Source organism: Microtus oregoni, unplaced genomic scaffold, assembly GCF_018167655.1.
Source record: "Microtus oregoni isolate MIOR12 unplaced genomic scaffold, Mior012 000034F_ref0000314, whole genome shotgun sequence".
Lineage (NCBI taxonomy): Eukaryota > Metazoa > Chordata > Mammalia > Rodentia > Cricetidae > Microtus > Microtus oregoni.
Window position 1 is genome coordinate 26,754,571 of NW_024543093.1, and position 24,837 is coordinate 26,779,407.

The window sequence follows — 24,837 nt, forward strand, 5'->3', positions numbered from 1 at the left end:
TGGAAGCTGCTCAAGAGAGAAGTGTGTTGCAGTCAACAAAAATGAAATTAGTTGAAGATCTGAAGAATGTTTTGAATTTAGACATGGAGATGCATAGTTTTGAGTTTGCCCAGATGGTTTTCAGTCTTGCTTTGGTTCAGTATCTCCTCACTGTGCTCCTTTTTTTCCATTTGGAACAGTGATGTATCTCCCATGCCATTGTGTGTTAGAAGTTTGTGATCTGCATTTTGATTTTGCAGGGGATTATAGTTAAGAGATTGTATGAATCTCAGAAGAGACTTTGAACTTTGGACTTCGAAATGTTCCATAACAGGCTGTCCATATAGAACAATTGAGCACCTGAGATTTGTCTAGTAAATTAACTTTAAATTTAATGTGTGGGTCTGGAAAGCATGACACATAGAGACACTTGCATGTAAGCTTGGTGATGTGGGTTCGATCCCAGGAATCCCTGTAAGTTTTGCACGGGTAAGCACAGCTGCTGTGAGTTGATGAGTTCCACGACACTGTCGTGCCTAAAGATAGCATTTGATAGCACTCTTTCCCATCCACAGCACGTACATCTTTTATTCCCCTCCTTCTGTCTGTGAGCCTTTGAGGGATAATAAATGTCATGTTTAGGGTTGAGCACTCAACAGTTACTTATTCTCAGTACTTTGAGGAGTTTTGAGTCTCTGCAGTAACTGTTACCCACTATAACGAGAATCTTCCCTGGAAAGGATTTTTTGGTAGTGTGTCAAAGATTGGAGGTTGAGTGTGTTCAGAGGGATGGTGTCAGAGATGGAATAGAAATTGATTTATAGAAGACTCTTTTTAGGAGAGTCAGTAAATATACCACTTTTCTTTTTCTTTTAAGAGCCATGATTATATATGTATGCAACTTTTTAGTAGTGAGCAATACAGATAACTCTTTCATCTTGGAGTATAGCAAGGAAGATAAAATATAATAATAAATTTTAAATGTGGTGTGTTATTAGAGAAATTGTATAGTACAGACTGACTTACATAAGCCCTTACAGCAAAAACAGTCTTGCTTGGGAAAATGCCTCACTTTGTAGAATAACTGGAAGTAAAATTGCATGTACTTAGCTGCATGACCTAATGTTTAGTTAGACATATCTGTCGAGAGTGAGTGAGAGAGAGAAAGAGAGAGAGAGAGAGAGAGAGGAAGAGAAGGGCAAAGGGAGAGGATGGGAAAAAGAGGTGGGGGGGGAAAGGGTGGAAATGGCAGGATGAGAAGGGGGGGAGAGAGAGAATGTGAACCTGGCTTCCTTTTGTAATTTTATTTGCCCCTCAAGCATGATGGCTCCTCTGACAGACCCAGATGTCCTGTAACCTTGTTGTAATCACTGCTTTCAGGGCCAGCAGAGTTGCCTATTGATATTTTTATTTTTGGTGGGATCTCTTGTTGCACAGGCTGACCCCCCCCCCCTGCCAAGAATTAAATTAGCTTACATTAAAATAGCAGCAACAGCTAGCTTTTAATTTTATGCGGGCAAAGATTGCCTTGAAACTCGGATTCTCTTGAGTCAACCTGAGCTCTGGAGTCACAAACTTGTGTCAGCTCTCCAGTTCTGTGTGATGCCGAGAAGGGTGAAGGGTGTGTGCTGAGCAATCCAGTGAATAACCGAGCTCTCATTCCTTGTCCTTCTGAGGGTTTTTGGGTTTTGTTTGTTTTTGTTTTTTGAGACAAAGTTTCTCTGTGTATTTTTGGCTGTCTTGGAACTATCTCTTGTAGACCAAGCTGGCCTCGAACTCACAGAGATCCAGCTGCCTCTGCTTCCCAGGTGCTGGGATTAAAGGCGTGCACCACCACCACCCTGCCTTCTATAGACATGATCATCTCCTTTCAGGATAGTTTGTTTCTTCTTTTGTACACTTTTTGCTTAGTTTTTTTTTGTTTGTTTGTTTTTGTTTTTTGCCTGCCTTAATGAATTAGTGAGGACTTCTAATCCCTTGCCAAAGAGAGTGACTCATTGCCTTCCTTCTCAGGTCGTTAGAGAGATCTCCATGTTTCTAATCATTAATTACGGTAGCTAGAGGGGTTGTCTGAAGACACTCTTTATCAAGTTGAAGTGCTCCCCTTTATTCCTAGTGTAGTGAGAGTGTTTATGACTGTATATTGGATATTGTCTAGAATTTTTCTGCTGTTGACATGGTCATGTGGTTTTCTTCTGTACTCTATTGATTTGATGGGTTACATTAATTGATCTCTGTATGTTGACTCTGTTACACCACACTTGGTTGTGGGGCATAATTCTTTTATATGTTGTTGGATTTAGTTTGCTGCTATTTTATTATAGATACTTGAGTCTGTATTCACTGAAGGTCTAATCTATAGTTCTCTGCCTGCTGTCATGTCCTGAGTGTTTTGGCCTTAAGGTAATAATGCCCTCATAGGACAAATTGAGAAGTAGTGCTTTCCTTTCCAACTTCTGAGAGAAATTGTGGAAAATTTGAATAATTTCTTTCTAAAATGTTTGGTGAAATTTGCCAGTGCATTTATCTGTGTTTGATGCTTTATCTCTTGAAAGGATCTTAATTATTAATTTTTGTCTGATTATCTAAATGACTCTCAAAAGCCAGTGAGTAATGACAACTGTACAGGAATTAACCCAGGAGTCCTGTGCTTGTGTGAAGTCCTTTCCCTCACTGAAGACACGGTTGTCCCTACTGTACAATGTGAGAAAGGCAAAGGTGACAGAAGAGAAAGAAATGCTTCGTTTCCATTTGACGTCGAAAAACGTAGAATGAAATAGATATTTTAAAAAAGATTTACTAAAACTCTCAAGGGAATTAATTTTATTCCCACCTATTTGTGTGTGTGCTTATGTCACAGCTTGCCTGCAAAGGTCAGGGGGCACCTTGCTTGATTCTCCAACCTAGTGGGTGTCAGGAATTGAACTCAGGTGTCAGGCTTGTCAGCAGCTTCTCCCTGAGCCGTCTTGCCAGCCCAAGGGAATCTTTATGAGATAGTTCAGCGTACTGTTTTCTAAACCAGAGGGGAAGTGACACCTGCTGCCTCACGCTCTTAGCCCACGCATCTCTTCATGGTTATGAAGGAGACTGTGTGTTAGGAGTGGCTCCTGAGTACACAGTTCATTTCTGGGCCTCTTGTTTTACATAGCTATGGTTCTAATGAGTCAGGTGAAAAAACATTAAAAGAAGAAACCTGGTAGGGGCCCGTGTGGATGGGGACTTTTCTGGTTACAAGCACAGCGAGACCCTACATTGACATTTGCCTGGTCTTCCCAGCCACTCTGGTACTGACTGTGTAGGTGACTTAGTGGCTTCCAGCAAAGGAACGTGGTGCCTGCCTTGTTTCTTCTTGGCTTACTTGGTGTGACTCTGCTCTGTTTAGGGCTGGGCACTGTTGAGCCGCTAGGACAGTGGTTCTCAATCTGTGGGTCGACTCAGGGCCCTCACGGGAGCAGCATTTAAGTTGTAATTCAGAGCACCACATTAAAGTTCTGTTACAAATGTAGTTGTATAATTGAAGGTACATGCCACTAAATGATTAATAATTCTTAAGTAGCATGTAAAACTCATTCATAATTCAGGGTGTAGGTCGGTAAATGTAGTCACATCAAATTAATATTTCTTTGTAATTTGCTCTCACAAATAGAAACGTTGTACTTTGTACCAACATCTATCACACATCCCATATTCAAATTAAAGAGGACTAGAAAACACCAGTTTGTATTTACAGGTCTCTAACAAAGCTTGCTGGAAACAATTGTAAGAATAAGAAAAACTCTCACAGCATCCTGTGTTCAGCTTTCAAGCAGATGCTGCAGAAGACTCCTGGAGAGTTTGCAGCGTGAATCCTATCAGAGAAAGAAGAGGGTGTGAAGATAAACCCCATTTGTTTAGCATTGTTCTATGACAGAGATTAACGTTTGCACTGGCATTTGTGATGAAATCACACTTTAGGTTCTGGGAGTGAGTTCAGTGTGGCCTCCTTGGACACGTGCAGGAGCCAGGACCTGATAGCACTGTCTAGGTCCTGCCTGTTGTCCTTGCCTTTGCTGAGGCTCAGAGAGTCAGTCTGCTGCCTCCTCTAGTGGCCTGTGAGAAGGAAAGGGAGGAAGAGGAATGAGGAGTATGGAGTAAGCTTCCACTTTGGTCTTGAACTCATTCTGCACACTGTAGGTGTACAGCAGATTGGTTTTGTGAAATTTCCTCTTTAAGTCTCTGTTAAACTTAACTCTTATCTTTTTGATGGATTTCATGTTTATAAATATTTTTTCTCATATTTAGGAGTCTCCAAAAAATGTACAATCCTTTGCTTCCATGCTGAGACACTCTCCACTGACACAGATGGGGCCTGCCAAGGACAAACTGGTCATTGGGCGGATCTTTCATATTGTGGAGGATGATCTCTACATAGATTTCGGTGGCAAGTTTCACTGTGTTTGTAAAAGACCGGACGTGGATGGCGAGTAAGTAGAATCATTTCCAAGTGACTGTCAGTAAATTGCTTGTTCTGCAATCTTAAGGACCAGAGTTCCAACCCTGGAACCACCACAGAAGGCCAGGTGTGGAACATGCACTTGTAATCCCAGTGCTGGGAGGCGGATGGATCCCTCAGGTTCAATGCCCTGCCAGTATAGTCTGGGAGCTGGAGGCCAGTGAAAGACCCTGGCCTTTTCTATCAAAAGAGAATACGTGATGGACAGTGCCTAAGAAATGACATCCAGGATTGAGATGTTGACTTCTGGTCTCCATACTCTTGTAAATTCATACCTTCCCTACACATAGCTATAAAGGTTGATGTACTGCAAAACACAGGTGATTTTTTAAATTAGCTTTGTTTTTTGAAAGTTTCATACGCACGTGATACATTTTGGTTACTCTTTCTCCCTGCTCTCTCTTATCTCCATCCTGATGAACACATTCTCCTTCCTCCCAGACCATTTTCAGGTTCATGACTTTGGTTTTGTCGTGTGACTCCTTTAGTTTAACCAGGACCATTTGTGTGACCGCTGAATTCCAAGTACACACTGGAACTTGGGAAGGTCACCAGTGGGTACAGACTGCAAACAGTGGCTTCCCCCTCTCTCAGTCTGTTACAGATAGCTCAGCCTCTGTTCACGCCCTTGCTTGCCTGTCGATGAGCTCATTTGCAGATCTAATACAGGCACTGCAGCGCCTGTGAGCGCTTGATTGCAGTCCCTGTCTGGGTCTTGCCTGGAACATGGTACTTCCCAACTCTTCCTCCTGTCTTATGGCTCTCACAGTTTTCTGCCCCCTCTTCTGAAGTGTCCTTTGAGCCGTAGAGGGGATGCTCTAAATGTCTCTTTAGGAGAGTGCATTCAACCATCACTTAATCTGCAGCCGTTAGTCTCTGCATTCCACAGGTATACAGTTTTAAAAACCACACAGTGTGGTCATGCTCATGGGAGTCAGAAATAGGGTTCCTGGAGGAAACTGCCTTCTGCACTCATTAAATCAACAAGCCCTGGGTTTAATTGAGATTCCGCCTCAATTGATGATGTGGAAAATGATCAAGGAAGGCACCCAATGTCAATGTATAAACCGACACATTCAAACACATACGCACCCCACACATATACATGCAAACAGAAAAGAGGTTGTGCCTGGTGTGGTGGCATACGCTTTTAATCCTAGTTCTTGGAGGCAGAGACTGGTAGATCTTTTATGAGTTCTAGGCCAGTCTGGTCTCCACAGAGAAGTGGGGCTTCCTTTGCTTCCTGGAGTGGGAAGCAATGGCACAGGCAAATGTTAAACACATTCAAACCCAGTCCAGTCCAAAGTAGTAAGACCTAAAGAAACTCCATCTTGGGCATATGCAGTCCAGATTTCAGCACTGTATTGTATGTGTGCTGCATAGGGTGGCTGAAGGGCTTGGTTTGCATGTAAGTATTTAGAACATGGATGGTGTCTGGGAGGCAGATGTTCCTGTTATTTGGTTATTGAAATCCTATGGAGGGCGGATGTGGATGTAAGCTTTTCTAAAGCTGTTCCTCAGGCATGTTAAACCTATCTGTAGATAAAACCCGGTCAGATTTATTCTCACTTTCAGATACCTGAGATCCTTTGCTTTTCCTTTGAGGCACAGTCTTGTTCTGTTGCCCTCACTGACTGGAACTTGGGCAGTTGTGCTTCTGCCTCCCTCCTGAATACTCGGGTTGTAGATGGAAACCACTACACCTGGCACTTTCTCTCTAAGGATGGGATTTTGTTAATATTTTTCATAGATAATTCTTTATGAATACTGGTTGTTCTTTTTCATTTAGTTAAAATTTTATAACATCTGTTTTGTCATTATGTCATTTTTTCTTGAACACAATATTTTACAGTGCCTTCAGAATGTCTTGAATAGAAAATTTCAGAATTATTGATTTGACTCTTAATTCCTTATTTGCCAGGTTACAATTTTTTAAATGTCAATATTTGAGATTAGATATTCTCTTATGTGGATTATGGTATGTATCGAATATTCTTTATAGTGTAGCTTTAAATGGTTAAATGCTAGAATCTGTTGCAATATTTACTAAACCTTAGAATTGCATTTAAAACTATTCACACACCACTTGAGAGCACATTCTTACAGAATGACAGCTTGTAGCCCCACCACCGTCTGCCCTCCAAAGTGGACTTGACTACTTAGAAGGAGAAGGGATGGGCAGTTCACAGTGCTTTAGCAAAGATCTCTAGTTTTTAGAGTAGTTGCTGTTTTCATTTACCTCTTTTTCTTCCCTCCCTCCCTCCCTCCCTCCCTCCCTTTCTCCCTCCTTCCCTCCCTCCCTTTTTTTCTACCTCCCTTCCTTCTTTTTGTATTTAAGTGAGTTAAATATGTGCATCTCTTGGTACCTCTCAGTACCTACCTCTCAGCTCCTACTTTGACAAACCATCTGTCCAGTGTCCAGAAATATCTCCTTAACTTACAAAGTACTCACAAAACTAATGCATTTATGAATGAAGATCATGAAGAGGGTTGTGCAAGGGTTGATATGCTCATTTGTATATTCACCTACTCATTCACACTTACTGCATCTCAGTGTCTGGGCACTGTAGACAGGGCTAGTGACTCATATCATCCATTCATTGTCTGTCTTTGTGAAGTAAAGATTCTCTCTAATGGTGGAAAGGGAATAGGTAGTAAATAAGTATATAAATTAGTTTAAAATAGCAGTAACCCTACAAGGGGAAAAGGATAGTATGGAGACAAAATGCAGATGAGTAGAAAGTACTAGTCAGAAAGGCCTTTGCTCACAGGCTGTAGTGATGTAGACGTGAAATGCTGTCAGGCGACCTTTTTAAAAACCCTGTCTTGAAAAAGCAAAAAAAAAAAAAAAAAGATAAGCAGAAACTGAAGCTTACACACTGTCCCCATGCTGCTGTGGACCAGAAATGATATAGCCGAGTGTGCCCAAGGAGTAGTTCAGTTCAGACACAATTTAACCTGGCGGGTTTGATTATTTTCTTCTGCTGCCTACAGTACATAACATGGATTTAAGAGAGAAACTAAGCCAGGATGTTCTTTGTCCAGCTTTTATTGTGTCATGAGGTATTTCTACTGTCTACAGAGTATTTATTAAATTTCTTGTATGTGTAGAAATGTTCTCCCTAAAATTTTTCAGTTTACTATAGGTCTTCACAGGTGCTCATCACTAAAGCTTTGAAAGTGCTGGAGAAAAATATAAGGCCGGTGTAGTTACTGTTCCCGGCTTGTTTCATTACTATTTGAATGCAAAACAAAATGTGTGCGTGGAAACTTCCAGAGAAATGTTGGCCTGGCCTTTGTCACTGCCAGGAAGATAGTGTCACTGGGATGGACAGCAATGAGCTGGCCTGGCAGCTGCTCACCTCCATTGTCCCTGTGTGTTTAGATTATATAGCTCGCTACAGAGGTTATGGATTCGAGAGATCTTTACATTTCTCTTCCATAGTGTCAGACCTCTGATGGACAGACTCTGAGTAACCAAATCGTCTGTTATGACTCATTTGAAGTCACTCTGAATAGAGCATGCATTATTTATTTAGCACTCATAAGCTGCATCCTGACCTCGTCTTTTCTTCCAGTACTTGTAAAGAATCATGTTCTATCTTTTCCGACTTCCTTCCCCAAGGCCAGGATTACACTTGGGCATTACTTGTTAGGTAAATGCTTACACTAAGCTGCCTCCCCAGCCTGTCATTCAGATGTTCGTGTGGTTGAGTGCATTCTAATTTAGGACATTTTCAGAATGGGAAGATACAGTGGATGATAACTAAAGCTAGTAATGTAAGTTTAGGTATATGTTTAATTTCTTTGTCACTGTCTTAGTAAATATGTTTAATGATATTTTAGACTTAGACAAATTGATAGGGATTGTAGACCATTTTGATTGCTTCACTATCCCCATGAGCTAAACACTCTTTAATAAGCCCCATAGTGTTTGTTTGCTTTATTTTGGCTATTGTCCTGTTTCTTTTTTCCTTTCCCCCCCATAGTTTCCTTTTTTATTTTTATTTTATATTTTTTTATTGAGCTATACATTTTTCCCCACTCCCCTTCCTCCCTCCTTTCTCTCCTCTCCTCCCCATACTCACCCCCTCCCAATTTACTTAGGAGAGCTTATCTTTTTCTTCTTCCTTAGTAGATCCATGTCTCTCTCAGGGTCCTTTTTGTTGTCTAGATTCTTTGGGATTGTGGAATATAAGCTGGTTATCCTTTGCTTTATGTCTAATATCTGGTTATGAGTGAGTACATATTATATTTTTCTCTCTGTGTCTGGGTTACCTCATTAGAATTTTTTTTTCTGTTTCTGTCCATTTGCTTGCAAATTTCAAAATGTCATTAGTTTTTACCATTGTGTAAATGTACCACACTATCCTTATCCATTCTTCAGCTGAGGAGTTTCTAGGTTGTTTCTAGGTTCTGGCTATTATGAATAATGCTGCTATGAACAGCAGTATGAGCACATGCCCTTGTGGCATGATTGAGCATCCTTTGAGTATATGGTCAAAAGTGATATTGCTGGATATTGAGATAGATTGATCCCTAATATTCTGAGAAACTGTCATATTGATTTCCTAAGCAGCTGTACAAGTTTGCACTCCTACCAGCAATGCAAGAGTGTTCCCCTTACTCCACATCTTCTCTAGCATAAGATGTCATCAGTGTTTATGATCTTGGCCATCCTGATAGGTATAAGATGGTATCTCAGAGTTGTTTTGATTTGCATTCTTTGATGGCTAAGGAAGTTGAGCATTTCCTTAAGTGTCTTTTGGCCATCTGAGATTCCTCTATTGAGAGTTCTCTGTTTAAATCTGTACCCCATTTTTTAATTGGATTATTTGGTATTTTGGTGTCCAGTTTCTTGAGTTCTTTGTATATTTTGGAGATCAGACCTCTGTCAGATGTGGGCTTGGTGAAGATCTTTTCCCATTCTATAGGCTGTTGTTTTGTCTTGTTGACCATGTCCTTTGCTTTACAGAAGCTTCTCAATTTCAGGAGGTCCCATTTATTAATTGTTTCTCTTGTGTCTTTGCTACTGGGGTTATATTTAGGAAGCGGTCTCCTGTACCAATACATTCACGGATACTTCCTACTTTCTCTTCTATGAGGTTCAGTGTGGTTGGTTTTATGTTGAGGTTTTTGATCTATGGAATTGTGTTTTGTACATGGCATAGATATATATCTCTTTGCATTTTCCTACATGTCAGCAAAGATTCTTTTTTTCCATTTTATAATTTTAGCTTCTTTGTCAAAAATCAGGTGTTCATAGGCATATGGATTGCTGTCCCAGTCTTCGGTTAGATTCCTTTGGTTGTCTTGTCTGCTTTTATGCTAATAACAAGCTGTTCCCATTACTGTAGCTCTGTGGTAGAATTTGAAGTCAGGAATGGTGATGCCTCTAGAAGTTCCATTATTTTGCAGGATTGTTTTGGCTATCATGGGTTTTTTGTTTTTCCATATGAAGTTGAGTATTGTTTTTTTCGAGGTCTATGAAAAATTATGCTGGGATTTTGCTGGGTATTGCATTGAATCTGTAGATTGCTTTTGGTAAGATTGCCATTTTCACTATGTTAATCCTACCTACCCAAAAGCATGGGAAATCATTCCATTTTCTGTTGTCTTCGATTTCTTTCATCAAAGATTTAAAGTTCTTTTCATACAGGTCCTTCACTTGTGTGAGTAGAGTTATTACCCCAAGATATTTTATGTTATTTGTGGCTATTGTAAAGATGATATTTCTCTGATTTCTTTCTCAGCCCATTTATCATCTGTATTTAGGAGGGCTGATGATTTTTTGAGTTAATTTTGTGTCCTGCTGTATTATTCAAGGTGTTTATAAGTTGTAGAAGTTCTCTGGTAGAATTTTCGGGGTCACTTATGTAATCTATCATATCATCAGCAAATAGTGAAAGTTTGACTTTTTATTTTCTGATTTATATCCCTTGATCTCTTTTTGTTATCTTATTGCTTTAGCTAGAATTTCAAGTACTATATTGAATAGATATAGAAAGAGTGACAGCCTTGTCTTGTTCCTGATTTCAGTGGAATCGCTTTGAGTTTCTCTCCATTTAGTTTGATGTTGACTGTTGGCTTGCTGTATATTGACTTTATTATGTTTAGGTATTTTTCTTGCATTGCTGCTTTCTCCAAGACCTTTATCATGAAGGAATGTTGTATTTTGTCAAAGGCTTTTCTAGCATCTAATGAGATGATCATGTGGTTTTTTTCTTTTAGTTTGTTTATATAGTGGATTACATTGACGAATTTTCTTTTTTCTTTTTCTTTTTTTTTTTGGTTTTTCGAGACAGGGTTTCTCTGTGGCTTTGGAGCCTGTCCTGGAACTAGCTCTGTAGACCAGGCTGGTCTTGAACTCACAGAGATCCGCCTGCCTCTGCCTCCCAAGTGCTGGGATTAAAGGCGTGTGCCACCATTGCCCGGCTACGAATTTTCATATGTTAAACCATCCCTGCATCTCTGGGATGAAACCTGGTTGGTCATGGTGGATTATTTTTCTGATGTATTTTTGAATTTCGTTTCCAGTATTTTATTGAGTATTTTTCTATCAATGTTCATGAGGGAGATTGGCCTATAATTCTCTTTCTTAGTTATATCTTTGTATGGTTTGGGTATCAGAGTAACTGTAGCCCCATAAAAAGAGTTTGGTAATGTTCCTTTTATTGCTATTGTGTGGAACAATTTGAGGATTATTAGTATTAGTTCTTCTTTGATGTTCCTGCAGAATTCTTTGCTAATACCATCTGGTCCTGGGCTTTTTTTGATTGGGAGACTTTTGATGACTGTTTCTATTTCCTTAGCAGTTATAGGTCTATTTAATTTGCTTTTCTGGTTTTGATTTAATTTTGGTTTATGGTACTTAGCCAGAAAATTGTCCATTTCCTTTAAGCTTTTCAGTTTTGTAGAGTACATGTTTTTGAAGTATGACCTGATAATTCTCTGGATTTCCTCGTGTCTGTTGTTATGTCTCCCCTTTTCATTTCTGACTTTGTTAATTTGAATGTTCTCTCTTTGCCTTTTGGTTAGTTTGGATAAGGGTTTGTCTGTCTTGTTGACTTTCATGAAGAATCAACTCTTTATTTCGTTAATTCTTTGTATTGTTCTCTTTGTTTCTAATTTATTGATTTCAACATCAATTTGATTATTCCTGTCGACTGCTCCTCCTGGATGAATTTGCTTCCTTTTGTTCTAGAGCTTTTAGGTGTTCTGTTAATTTGCTAGTGTGAGATTTCTCCAACTTCTTTATCTAGACATTTACTGCTATAGATTTTCCTCTTAGTACTGCTTTCATAGTGTCCCATAAGTTTGGGTATGTTGTACCTTCATTTTCATTGAATTCTAGGAAGTGTTAATTTTTTTCTTTCTTCCTTGACTTAGGAATTCTTTTGGTTCAGTTGAGCATTGTTCAGTTTCCATCAGTTTGTAAACTTTCTAAGATTTGCATTGCTGTTGGATCCTAACTTTAAGCCTTGGTTATCTGATAAGATACAGGGCGTTTTCCAATTTTTTTTTTTTTGTGTCTGTTGAGATTTGCTTTGTGACCAAGTATGTGGTTAGTTTTAGAGAAGTTCCCATGAGGTGCTGAGAAGCAGGTATATTCTTTTGTGTTTGGGTAGAATGTTCTATAGATGTCTGTTAAGTCCATTTCAGTCATGACATTTGTTAGTTCTCTTCTTCCTCTGTTAAGTTTCTGTCTGGCAAACCTTTCCAGTGTTGAGAGTGGGGTGTTGAAGCCTCTCAGTGTAGTGTGTGGGCTTTATGTGTGATTTAAGCTTTAGTAATGTTTCTTTTATGAATGAGGGTGCCCTTGTATTTGGGGCATAGATGTTTGTTGCGCAGCTCCTTCCGCTCCTTCAGCCAATAGCCACTGAGATACCAGCCCATTGGGGTGTGGTCTCTCTCCCTTTAAAAAAGCGGCCACTTCCCTCTGCTCTCTCTCTCTCTCTGGCTTCTGGCTCCGCTTCCAGCGACTAGGCTCCTTTCCTGATTGTGCAGAGGGCTGTTGTCTGGTGAAGGCGTAAGTCATAAACAATGCCACACCAGTTTGGAATTATGATTAATAGGGTGGTATTTATTTAAAGGGGAAAAAACTTACAGATCACCGTCAGCCCTCTGCGCAACCAGGAAGGGAGTCTAGTCACCAGCGGAGCAGGAAGTGAAGAGAGAGAGGAGAGGGAAGTGGCCGCTTTTTTAAAGGGAGAGAGACCACGCCCCAATGGGCTGGTATCTCAGCGGCGATAGGCTGGAGGAGTGGGAGGACCTCCCGTAACACCTCCCCCTTTTGTTTAAATAAGAGAGTTCTAAACCTACTATGAAATTATATACAATAAGTACAAATATCCTATTCTAACTAGCTTAGGTCTTGTATAATAAATAACTTGGCCAAGTCATGAGAGAAAGTAACTACATTTATATAGTCTTCAACCCCATCGAAGATCTGAGAAGGGAAATAATGTTACCTGGGTAATTAGGAAGTTCAGTAAAACAACTTCCAAAACATGCAACAAATCACAGAGACAACTAGCTACCTAGGCAATCACCCAAAGTCACATTAGCAGCGTTGAAGCAACCAACATTGGCTAAGGCCTAACATAACTGACATACCATTTTCAAAGGCAAGCAACTTTTCAAAACTATCTTACCCTGTCTTGGCAGGTATGACAGTCCTGTTTTATCCATCGATGCATGCTCTGTATCTCTGTCAGTGGTTGAGGTATGGGCATTTCTTTGCCCCAAGGCCAGTTCTGCCAAAAAGAAGGCTCCAGGTGGAGTGTCTTCGGTGCTCAACATTCTCTCGGGAATAGAGTGGTGTTGCCAGGAGCAATTGTATCTCACTACCACAAAACTCTGAGTTAGATTAAAGGCCATTTTCTACAGCTCTTTGAAGAAGTTGAAGATTATCTATCTATACTGAGTATAATCTCTATATACCTAAAGAACCTGATTAGTCTAATTATAAATGACAAACTTAGATGACTATTAGTCTATATAATTCTCAATATCTATCAAACTTAAAGACTAAGACAATAAACGACTGTGAAACAAATGAGGACAATGGCCTCCAAATATAAACAATGTACAAATATACATTGCAGTAGGTAAATATATATCAATACACAAACATTATATAAGTATCTTAATCAGAGGTAGAAATGTACACTGCAATATGGTAAATATATACAATATATATATATATATCAATACAATATATGTCAATACATAAAAAATGTTTTAAACAGAGGTAGAAACATGCATGCATACAATAGTCAATATAATTTAACTTTGTGTCAATATACAAGAATCTATACCAATATATTTGTTTAAAAACAGTAACTCACAATTACAAATCTATTATCCCATCATCCCTCTTTTTTTTTTCCAAAATGATCCCTGAGCTTATAAAATTCCTCCCCCAACCCTCAATCGTATACTAATTATAATCAACCCCTAAATGATGTCCCTAAACCCAAGGGCAAACTTTACTGGGAGAGGGGACGTCGTCCTCTAGAATTACTTCCAGCTGTCATGGGGGCGACGTTCTTTCTGGGGGATCCTGTGAAAGTAAAATGATGGTTAAATTTCAAGATCAATGTCTTTTAAAATTGCCAATAGTCTCTGACTATTTTGTGCAGGTCTGGCCAAAATGTTGTATAAGATGTGCACCATTTCAGCTAACCAAGTTGGAACTGTCTTGTGCAGCTGGTATCCAAAGCAGGTCTTGTAGTAGCGCTATCAGTATCATGACGTCATATCAACCAGGTGGAGTTGTTGTTATGGGGCCCCATCTTCTTCCTGGAAACTTCAAATGTCACTTCAGGAAAAACTCATTGTTCATTATGAAAAACTTAAACATTAATCATATAGACATATATATATATATTCAATGAAAGACATGATATATTCAATGAAAAGTATGATAGATATGAAGAAAAGCAAAGATGTTTTCTAAACTCATATTTCTTTCTGTCCCACATCATGGCTCTTGACATGAGACAGAAACTCCAGAAACTCTGGGTTTTTCTCTTACTAACAGGCTTGGAATTGGAGAGGGACTGAGCCAGAGTCCAACTTCAAAACCAGCTTTATAAATTTAGAAATATGGTTTAATTTTACTTACACAACCCATTCAGTTTTCTTGATATTTCCTATTGGGCAGGTATTTTTCCATCTGTCAGTATCCAAATATCCAGGGTCCCTTGAATTTTTCAAAGATGAGTGTTTTCCTGTGGAGATAAGAACAGAACCCTGCCCCCATTCTATATGTTTTTCTTACCACCTGTATGAATATCATCATTGTGGATAAGTTGTCATTTCTCCTTTCCAAGAGGTTTCTCCTCTTCAAATCGAAACTTTATTAATTTTGATGGTATCCACAATTTTTCTTCTCCTGTGGAAACAAGAGCAAAACCCCTTCCCCAACGTAGCACATCTCCTGGCTTCCATTGAGAGGTCAACACATCTTTGAAATCAATTGGTTGATTTAGTTCAGCAGACTTTTCCATTATCCAATATCTCTCTGCTGCTGTCATTCCTTTCTCATTAGCGTTAAGAAAATTCAAGGTTAATAAAGCATTATGTAATCTATTTCTGGGGGTATTTTCGGTCCCTTTCTGTTTGTTCAGCATATCCTTTATAGTACGATTTGATCTTTCTATAACTGCCTGACCTGTAGGATTATTTGGTATACCTGTAATGTGTTTTATATTGTAATAATCAAAAAAGCGTTTCATTTTCTTAGATACATATGCTGGACCATTATCTGTCTTTATTTGCGCAGGTATACCCATGATGGCCATAACTTCCAATAAATGTGTGATTACTGAATCAGCCTTTTCTGAGCTCAGGGCAGTAGCCCATTGAAAACCTGAATACGTGTCTATGGTGTGGTGTACATATTTTAATTTACCAAATTCCATAAAGTAGAACACATCCATCTGCCAGATTTCATTTCTCTTAGTACCCTTTGGGTTACTCCCTGCAGGCAACGGTGTTTGATTTTAGAAAGAACAAGTAGGACATCTCTTTATAATGTCCTTAGCTTGTTGCCAAGTAATGGAAAATTCTTTCTTTAGGCCTTTACTATTGACATGATGCTTCTTATGAAATTCTGAGGCCTGCAACACACTTCCAATCAATAATTGATCAATCTCAGCATTGCCTTGGGCTAGAGGACCAGGCAGACCTGTATGGGACCGGATGTGTGTTATGTACATCGGACAAAGCCTATTCCTGATTATGTCTTGTACCTGAATAAACAATGAAGTCAACTCTGTGTCATCTGGTATAAATTCAGCAGTTTCAATATGCAAGATAACTCTTTCTGCATATTGTGAATCTGTAACTATATTAAGAGGTTCTTTAAAATCCCTTAGCACCATAAGAATGGCATATAATTCTGCCTTCTGGACAGAATTATAAGGGCTTTGTTCCACCTTACTCAATTCATCTGACTTGTAACCTGCTTTCCCTGATTTATTTGCATCAGTATAGAACGTATGGGCTCCAGTTATTGGAGCATCATGTACAATTCTAGGAAGAATCCAAGAAGTTCTTTTTATGAGGTTAAGTCTACCACTTTTGGGATAGTTGCTATTAATTTCTCCCAAAAAATTAGCACAAGCTCTTTGCCACGGTTCATTGTCTTCCCATAACTTTTTTTTTATTTCTTCAGTAGTAAAAGGCACTATAATTTCTGCTGGGTCTATACCTGCTAGTTGACGAAGTCTCAGCTTACCTTTTATAATTAATTCAGAGACTTTTTCCACATAAGTTTTTACATTTTTACTTGGTTTATTAGGTATAAATATCCACTCTAAAATAATATCTTCCCTCTGCATTAGAATCCCTGTAGGAGAAATTCTGGAAGGCAATATGACTAGGATGCAGCTAAGATTTGGGTTCACCCTATCCACATGTGCCTCCTGTAATTTTTCCTCAATCATTGTCAGTTCTTTTTCTGCTTCAGCTGTCAGTTTTCTTGGACTATTCAAATCTTTATCACCATCTAAGGTTTTGTTTAAATGAACTATTAGATCAGGTGTTATCCCAACAGCTGGTCGTAGACTGGAAATGTCTCCTAACAATCTTTGGAAGTCATTAAGAGTCTTTAAGCGGTCTCTCCTAATTTGTGCCTTTTGCGTTTTAATTTTCTCTAACCCTATTCTGTAACCTAGGTAATTAATAGAATTTCCTCTGCTGGAGGAGTGGGAGGACCTCCCGTAACAGTCTGGGACGGTGATCTGTAAGTTTTCCCCTTTAAATAAATATCCATTCTAGTAATCATAATTCCAGATTGGTGTGGGATTGTTTGTGACTTACACCTTCAGATGTTCAGTATTGAGACTTCATTTTGGTGGACTTTTTCCTGTGACAAATAGGAAATGATCTTCTTCATTCTCTTTTAACTAATTTTAGTTTGAAGCCTATTTTGTTAGATATTAGGATAGCTACACCAGCTTGTTTCTTAGGTCCATTTGATTAGAAAACCTTTTCCCCCATCCTTTACTCCTAGGCAATATCTGTCTTTGTAGTTGAGGTTTGTTTCTTGTATGCAGTAGAAGAATGGATTCTGTTTTTGTATCTAATCCGTTAGTCTGTGTCTTTTTATAGGTGAATTGAGCCCATTGATATTAAGGGATATTAATGAACAGTGATTGCTAGTTCCTGTCATTTTTACTTTTGTTAGTTGTGGTGGTATTGTGTGTGCGGTTCTCTTCTTTGGGATTTTCTGGTGTGTGTGATAATCTATTTCCTGTGGTTTTGTAGGTGTACCTTGAGTTGGAATTTTCCTTCTAGTACTTTTTGTAGGGCTGGATTTGTGGTAGGTATTGATTAAATCTGTTTTTGTCATGGAATATCTTGCTTTCTCCATCTATGTTGCTTGAAAGTTTTGCTGGATTTAGCAGTCTGGACTGGCATCCAGTCTCTTAGTGTCTACATACCTCCTGACCAGAGTCCTCTGGTTTTCATTCTTTCTATTGAGAAGTCAGGTGTAATTCTGATAGGTCTGCCTTTATATGTTTCTTGGCCTTTTTCCTTTGCAGTTCTTAATATTCTTTCTTTATTCTGTATGTTTAGTGTTTTGGTTATCTTATGATGAGGGAACTTTTTTTTTTTTTTTTGTCCCGTCTGTTTAGTGTTCTGTAAGTTTCTTGTATTTTCATAGGCATGTCCTTCTTTTAGGTTGGGAAAGTTTTCTTTTATGATTTTGTTGAGTATATTTTCTGTGCCTTTGAGCTAGACTTCTCCTTCTTCAGTTCTTACTATTCTTAGGTTCAGTCTTTTCATGGTATTCCAGATTTCCTGGAGATTTTAAGAATTTTTTGGATTTAACATTTTCTTTGACTGATGTATCTATTTCCTCTATTGTATCTTTAAAGCACCTGAGATTCTTTTTTTCATCTCTTGTGTTCTGTTGTTTATACTTGCCTCTATAGTTCCTGATTGGTTATGAGATTTTCCATTTTTAAATTTCTCTTTGTTTGTGTTTTCTTTATTGCCTCTATTTTAGTTTTTAAGTTTGACCCCTTTCTTTCACCTGTTTGATTGCTTTTTCTTTTTGTTGTTTTTAAGGGATTTGCTGATGTCTTCCACTTTTTTTTTGTCTGTTCTTCCACTTAAAGTGAATTATTTTATTCCTCTTTAAGGGCCTCAATCTTCCTCATAAAGTTATTTTTATGGTCATTTTCTCTGCTTCATTTGGGTTGGGATGTTCAGGTCTTGCTATTGTAGAACTACTAGTTTCTTGTGGTGCTGTCTTGTTCTTTATGTTGTGGAGTGGATTCTTATCCTGATGGACCCACTTTTTCATCCAATCAGAATAGGCAGAGCCTGTGTTTCAGGGGTGTCCCTTTTCCTCTAATTGTAGTGGGGGCTGTGGCTCTGTTGAATGCTTCAGGTGTAAGCAGGGTAGAGACTTCTGTAATCGTTCCTCCGGGTACCAACAGGCCCAAGGCTTAGATGGTCGCTCCTCCTGGTACAGGCATGGCGTGGCTATTGCTCCTTTGGTCACTCCTCCAGTTGCAGTCTGGGCTGGGGTTGAGACTCTATGGTCAGTCAATCTCCAGAGTGCAGTGCTGTCACCACAGCAGGCCATGGCATCGCTGAAGCTTCATCTCCTCTATTGTCTGTTTCTTAACAGATGCCATGAACTTTCGGGGAGTCTTCTGCTTCAACCTCCCAAATTCTGAGGTTATAGGTGTGTGCCACCAAACCTGGATTTAGCTTGTGTGTGTGTGTGTGTGTGTGTGTGTATGCATATATATGAATTATATTTTTTAAACAAATGGTTTCCAACCTTTGCACCAAAAAGTCCTAGTATTTTGCAGAAAGACTTCAAGGTTGTGTGTGAGTCGTAGAAAGTGCTGACAGTTACATGGCTGGGGCAGATTGAGTGGCCACTGGCAATAGCACCAGGATTTATCCCTACTGCATGTACTGGCTTTTTGGGATCCTATTCTCTTTGGTTGGATACCTTGCTCGCCTAGATATAGTAGGAAGGTCCAAGGCCCTTCCTACAAAGCAATATGCCTTACCCTCTCTGAGGTCTGGATGGGGGTGGAGTGGGAAGCTGTGTAGAGGGAATGGGAGGAGGGGAGGGAGTGGGAACATGCATTGTTATGTATAATGATATTATTGATTAATAAAAAAAGTAAAAAGAAAACAAAAAGTCTCTAGAGTTGATTTTCCTAAGAACTGATTGAGCAAGGATATTTGAAGGCTGAGAAGCAAAGAGTGGCATCACCCACCTACAGTGCAGCACTGGGAACACCTAGGCAGAAGGTCACAGTCTGATGTGTATGCATAGTAAGTGCTGGACCAGCTCAGGCTGTAGAGTAAGGCCTTTTCTTAGATCTCACCCATACATGCACACAAAAGGTGAACAAAAGATTGTAAAATTTGGAAGGCATTGCTTTGCAGATGACTTTCTGTCTGGTTCTCTTTCCAGTGGTGGACCTGACAGACATAAGTCTTACAAGATAGGCAAGGCTAGGAAAGGAAGGTGGCCAGAGCTCCACTGTGGACCCTCACTCAGAGACAGCGATGCTCACTCTTGGTGTGTTTAAGTCACTTTGCTTTGCTTCTCGTTCTTTCAGTATATCTGTCTCTTTTGTCTGAGTCTCCTTTGTTCTTATGTAACCAGAGGGCTTCTGCTATGATTTAGACAAAGCACTTTTTTCAGTATCTGAATATCTAAAGAATATTTTTTCTTCTGTCATATGCACACAATGTACACTCAAACAGATTTGTTCCAGTGTGAATAGCACACAAAAACCCAGAATGTAGGCAATAGCATTGCTATTTTCCAAATGAATGAAATGACTTTCTGGGCATAATGTGTTGCAGTTACACAATTAATTAATAACAAAGCAGATTTTCAGCCTAGGGCTCTGTGTTAATCCAGGGCCCATGAGGGTTTTCTGCTTTTCCAATCATGAAACATGTCGTCAAAACTTAGTCTCACCTGCGCAGTCCGTTCTCTACCAGGGGCACTGAAGGCAGTGAGAGATGGAGATGCAGATCTGCTAAAGGATGCAGGGGAGTTCGCTATCGATGCTGGCCGTGGTGGCCGTGGTGGTCATGATGGCTGCAGTCTGAGTGTGTGTGTTCCCAAGATTCAGATGTTAAAACATAATCACCAGCGTGATGCTATTAGGAGGTCGGGCTGTTGGAAAGGGATTACGTCATGAGTGGCATTAGTGTTTTTGTCAACCCTTGAGAATGTCCTTGATCCTTCCTCCAGTTGAGGATATAGTGTCCAGGAATTTCCCTTCGTCACACAGACTCAGCTGCCACCTTTGGACTCCTTAACTCTTATAACTGTGAGGAATACGTTGCTGCTGTTTGTAAGCTACCATTTTCCTCAGGCTTTGCTGTGGCATACTGACCTGACTAAGACAATGGTATTCCATGGTTTGACAGTGTTAGTACCAGTACGGTAATTTATAGCGGGCCCAGGATTTTTAGAATAAATCAAGATTGTAATTTTAATGCCAATAGTAGTTACAGAAATTGGTTATGTTTAGCAGTGATTGGTAGCTAAAGTCAGCATGCCTCTGGTGTGGGAGAATTGTCTGTATTCTGTCAATCATGTTATAAATAAACGCTGATTGGCCAGGCAGGAAATATAGGCGGAAAAACCAGACAGGAAGCAGAAATGATGTAATGAGAACAGGAGAATTCTGGGAGGGAGGAAGTTGATTCCTCCCACTCTTGCCCAGATCACTGAAGCAGCAGGATGTGAGCTGCCCCACTGAAAAAAGGCTAACATAGATCAGAAAAATGGGTTGATCAAGATGTGAGAGTTAGCCAGTGAGAGGCTAGAGCTAATGGGCCAATCAGCTTTATAACTTATTGAGACTTATGTATGATTTTCTTTGGGGCTAAACAGTTGTGAAAAACCTGGTGGGAGGACAAAAACCCCAACAACAAACAAACAGGGCCTGGTCCCTGTTCATGTTACATAATGGCACCCAATGTGGATAACTCATGGTATTTAGAAATGCGATTTATTTTTCAGGGAACAGAAGTCTGTTGATATACATAATACTCAATTTTTCATTTTTTGATTGGTGCTTTTATAGAATGTAACAGCTTTAACTTCATTGGGCCTAAAACTTAACCTTCGTTTTTATGTCCTGAGGTCATACTTGCAAATATGAATTTCTATATTTTATCATCACACAGATACCATATAGAGTTATTGCTCAGTAAGCACATAACCCCCAGTTCTGTAATTTTGTTTCAACTCTCCTTTCCTGTTATGATGCCCGTTTCTACTCTCAAATCTCCTACATTTTCCTGTCCAGTGTACTGAAACCTGAGAAACTGGTTGTGCTGAAAATAAGAACAGCTACTGAGTAAGGCCCCAGGTGCACGCACTTTAGCCCGTGAGCTTCTGCGTATATTATGACAGCTTCTCAGCTCCGTTCTCATTGGCTCTGGGTGAAGTATGGCTGCTCTGGGGTTTGCCTCTGTTCACTGGTCCACTTGGTAGGGCTGTCACATGTTAGAGCAGTGTCTGTTGAACCAGCCGAGGTGCTGAGTGTTTAAGACATGAGCATTTGTCACAGTAGAAACTTTAATACCTCAGTAGGAAGAGTGGGGAAAGTAAGGTGGGATTATTGGATTCTAGATTGTATTTGAAGAAGTGAAATTCTTACAGGGAACTTGTAAGTGGATCATGAAATTCCTTTAAAAATTATTAAGCCTACAGAATAGCTTTATGATGTTGATTAGTTTGCTTGCTTTGGAATATACCTGCAAAACATTTATTTTTAAACAAACAGTATAATTTTTCATTGCGTCTAGAAACTTTAAGTGTGTATCTAGCAGATCAGTGGTTCTTAACCTGTGGGTCACGACCCCTTTGGGGTCAAGTGACCTTTCACAGGGGTTAAGACCATCAAAGACCAGATATTTACATTATGATTCATAACAGAAGCAAAAGTACAGTTACGAAGTAGCAACAAAAATAATTTTATTGTTGGGAATCACCACAATATGAGGAACTGTATTAAAGGTTTACAGCCTTAGGAAAGTTGAGGACCACTGTATTACAGTTATCTCGGTATTGTTAATGCTAATGATACATGGATTAGAGCTAATCTCTGCATCCTGAGACCGCATCCTCAGTGCCTGGTACAGAGAGTAAGCATACAAATAGCACCACGTTCATTGTTTGACCATGTTCTCCGGGAGTGGCGACTAGGGGTCAGTCTCCATTGCTTGCATCAGGGAGCCATAGCAGAGGGGCTGCTGACATGGGTGGGGGAATATGGGGAGAGCAAGAGTGCTGGCTGCCAGGTGAAAGAGCCCATGTCTCCTGGGAACCCAAGCAGTTTAGCCAGCCCGGGTTAAGGAGGTGTGGTAGAAAATGTGGCAGGCGGACAGAATATAGGTTTTCAGTAACAGAAATGCTGTTTTAAAAGGTGTGGCTTTATTTGGAAGGGAATAAACAGCCACTGAAATATTCTAACAGGTAACATGACTCACATTTGTGTTTCAGTGAGGTCATTCTGGAAGAGGTGTGAAGTGTTTATACTAGAGTTGGGTCTCTGAGGAAACTGTTGGAAGAAGTGATGGCAGGGTGAATAAAGCCCTCGGCAAAGTAGAGAGTGGAGCCCAGTATGGATGGGAGGCAGAGGTGGCTTTCAAACAGTATTCTAGTTCATTTGTGACTTAGTAGTGAGTTGAGTTGTACTGGGGGGTAGAACAGAAGGGTGTTATTTTTGACATCTTGCTTGCTCCCATTAAGATTAAGATCAGTTTGATTCTGTCATTCTCATTCTTGGGCATTCAACTTCTAATTAGTTACCAGGCTAGGAGCGCGTCCACTTTTTCCAAAGTACAGAATCCCCACAGTTCATCAATGCGTATTGATTTGTCAAAATCTCAAAACCTTTTCATTTCATTTTTATATTTTCATTTTTCAGAAATTGCAAGCATTTCTGTAAAACCATCCAGCTCAGCTGTATAAGTAAAAGTCCTTTTATTTATTAATGTGTAAATGAGGCTTGCGCCTCTTTAATGCATTATATCTACTCTGGCATCTCTATCACAACACACGTGATTGACAGCTCTGAGAATCGAGTTTCAAAACAAGCATGATTGGCAGCTGCAAGGTAACTTGCACGTGCCCTGAATGTTACTTGTACTTTTGTTTGACACTGGGTGGAATAAACAAGCTCATTTCCCAGTCTTTGTTTCTATTTCAGGTTATGAAATATATAGGGTCAAATAGAAAGTGGAGTATATAGTGGATGTTTCAAAAACTCAAGTTTTTAAGGTGTATATTGGCAAAGAGAAAATAAAAGTTTGAATTGAGTCTCTTTACTTCGGAAGAGAAAGAACACACCTTAAAAGTGTGTCTATTTTTGTCTAGATTGGTGATTTAGACTCACCTGTGACCTAGCTCTTCTGTAACACATCTTCGATAATTTAAAAGCAAAAGGGTGTGCTATATTTAAACGTTAAATAAAAGACAATAGTTATATGAACAGTATGTTCACATGTGGTCAGATTGTACATTATGATCTTTTCTAGACACATGGGAGTTGTGGAAGCATGTGGTGTCGACTGCACATGGTATTAAGGGGTCAAGTTGTTCCTAGTTGGGATGCATATCACGGAAACTGCTTTTGGGTTTTGCTATTAGCTTGGTTGCTGTAGACTCTGTCTTTGTTGCTACCAGAACTGACTGCTGTGTAGTTGTCACCTGTCAGGGCGGAGATGGTCAAAAGAAATGTCTGGGAATTTTTGTGCCACTTTGGAACTGGAAAGGTCACAAGTGATTCAGCCATGTCTTGGTGTGGCTACTTCTCAAGGAGTGCAAGCCTTTTCAAGTTTTTCCACAAAACCTTTGACATTAAAACCTCAGTAGGAGAGGAGAAAAAGTCAAGGCTTCAGTCCTACACTTGGGTCAAGAGTGGAATTTCCAAATATTAAAAGTTGTTTTAATAGAAGATCTGTGTTCTATTTTAGCCTGTATAATTTTCCATTAATTCATTGCTACTTGGTAACATCTAGAGACTTGGAGAATAGTATTTCAGTACATATTTTATAATTTGTGGTTATTATAACATAAATAATATTTCATGTTTGTTGAACATTCTCTATGCAAAATACATTAAAAGAAAATTGCTGGATGGAGGAGGGGAGGACCTTGGACTTCCCACACGGCAGGGAACCCTGACTGCTCTTTGGACTGGAGAGGAAGGGGAATGGGGGGAGTGGGAGGGAAATGGGAGGAGAGGGGGTGGAAATTTTTAAGTAAAAATAAATAAATAAACAACAAAAAAGAAAATTGCATGCATTATTTTCTTCACCCTTTTTTTTTACTCTGATATTAATACTGTTAGGAAACCTTTTTAAAGACACTGAAGAAACCAAGGCTAGCATTTGAAGTAACTTACCCCAGTGCAATGGCACTAGCAAGTGAGCATAGCTTTTTTTCTGCCCTTCGCATCCAGCTTTGCTGCTTCATGCTGTTCAGATTCACTTCCAGTAGAAGTGCATGTGCATGCATGCATGTGTGTATAATTTCATTTCTCCTCAGTAAACTTTTTGCATACTACAGTATGTTGAATACAGTTCGAAGGATCTGTAGAGCATAGCAGCAATGCAGAAAAATGAGCAAATGCCCACGTGAATGAGGTCTTTAGAGAAAGAGTTAAAATGATTTTGTAAGCAGAAAAAAAGTCTTTTCTAAAAGATGGAAATTTAGAATCTAAAAGATGGAGAAGTTGTTGGGAATTAAGTAATGGAAAAACATTTCTGGGGAAGCGGCATGAAGTATGGCAGAGAATCAGAATGCACACAGTGTGATTGTTGATATCAGTTTGTGTCTTAGTTAG

The 24,837-nt window shown here is 39.5% G+C and overlaps 1 protein-coding gene across 1 annotated transcript in view; it reads left to right on the top strand.

Moving 5' to 3' along the window:
• LOC121432360 (28S ribosomal protein S28, mitochondrial) overlaps nt 1-24,837 on the top strand; it is a 138,460-nt gene that overhangs the window by 24,597 nt on the left and 89,026 nt on the right. Inside the window, exon 2 of the mRNA XM_041630234.1 lies at nt 4,261-4,442. Coding sequence (XP_041486168.1) covers nt 4,261-4,442 — 182 coding nt within the window. The remainder of the gene's footprint in view (nt 1-4,260; nt 4,443-24,837) is intronic.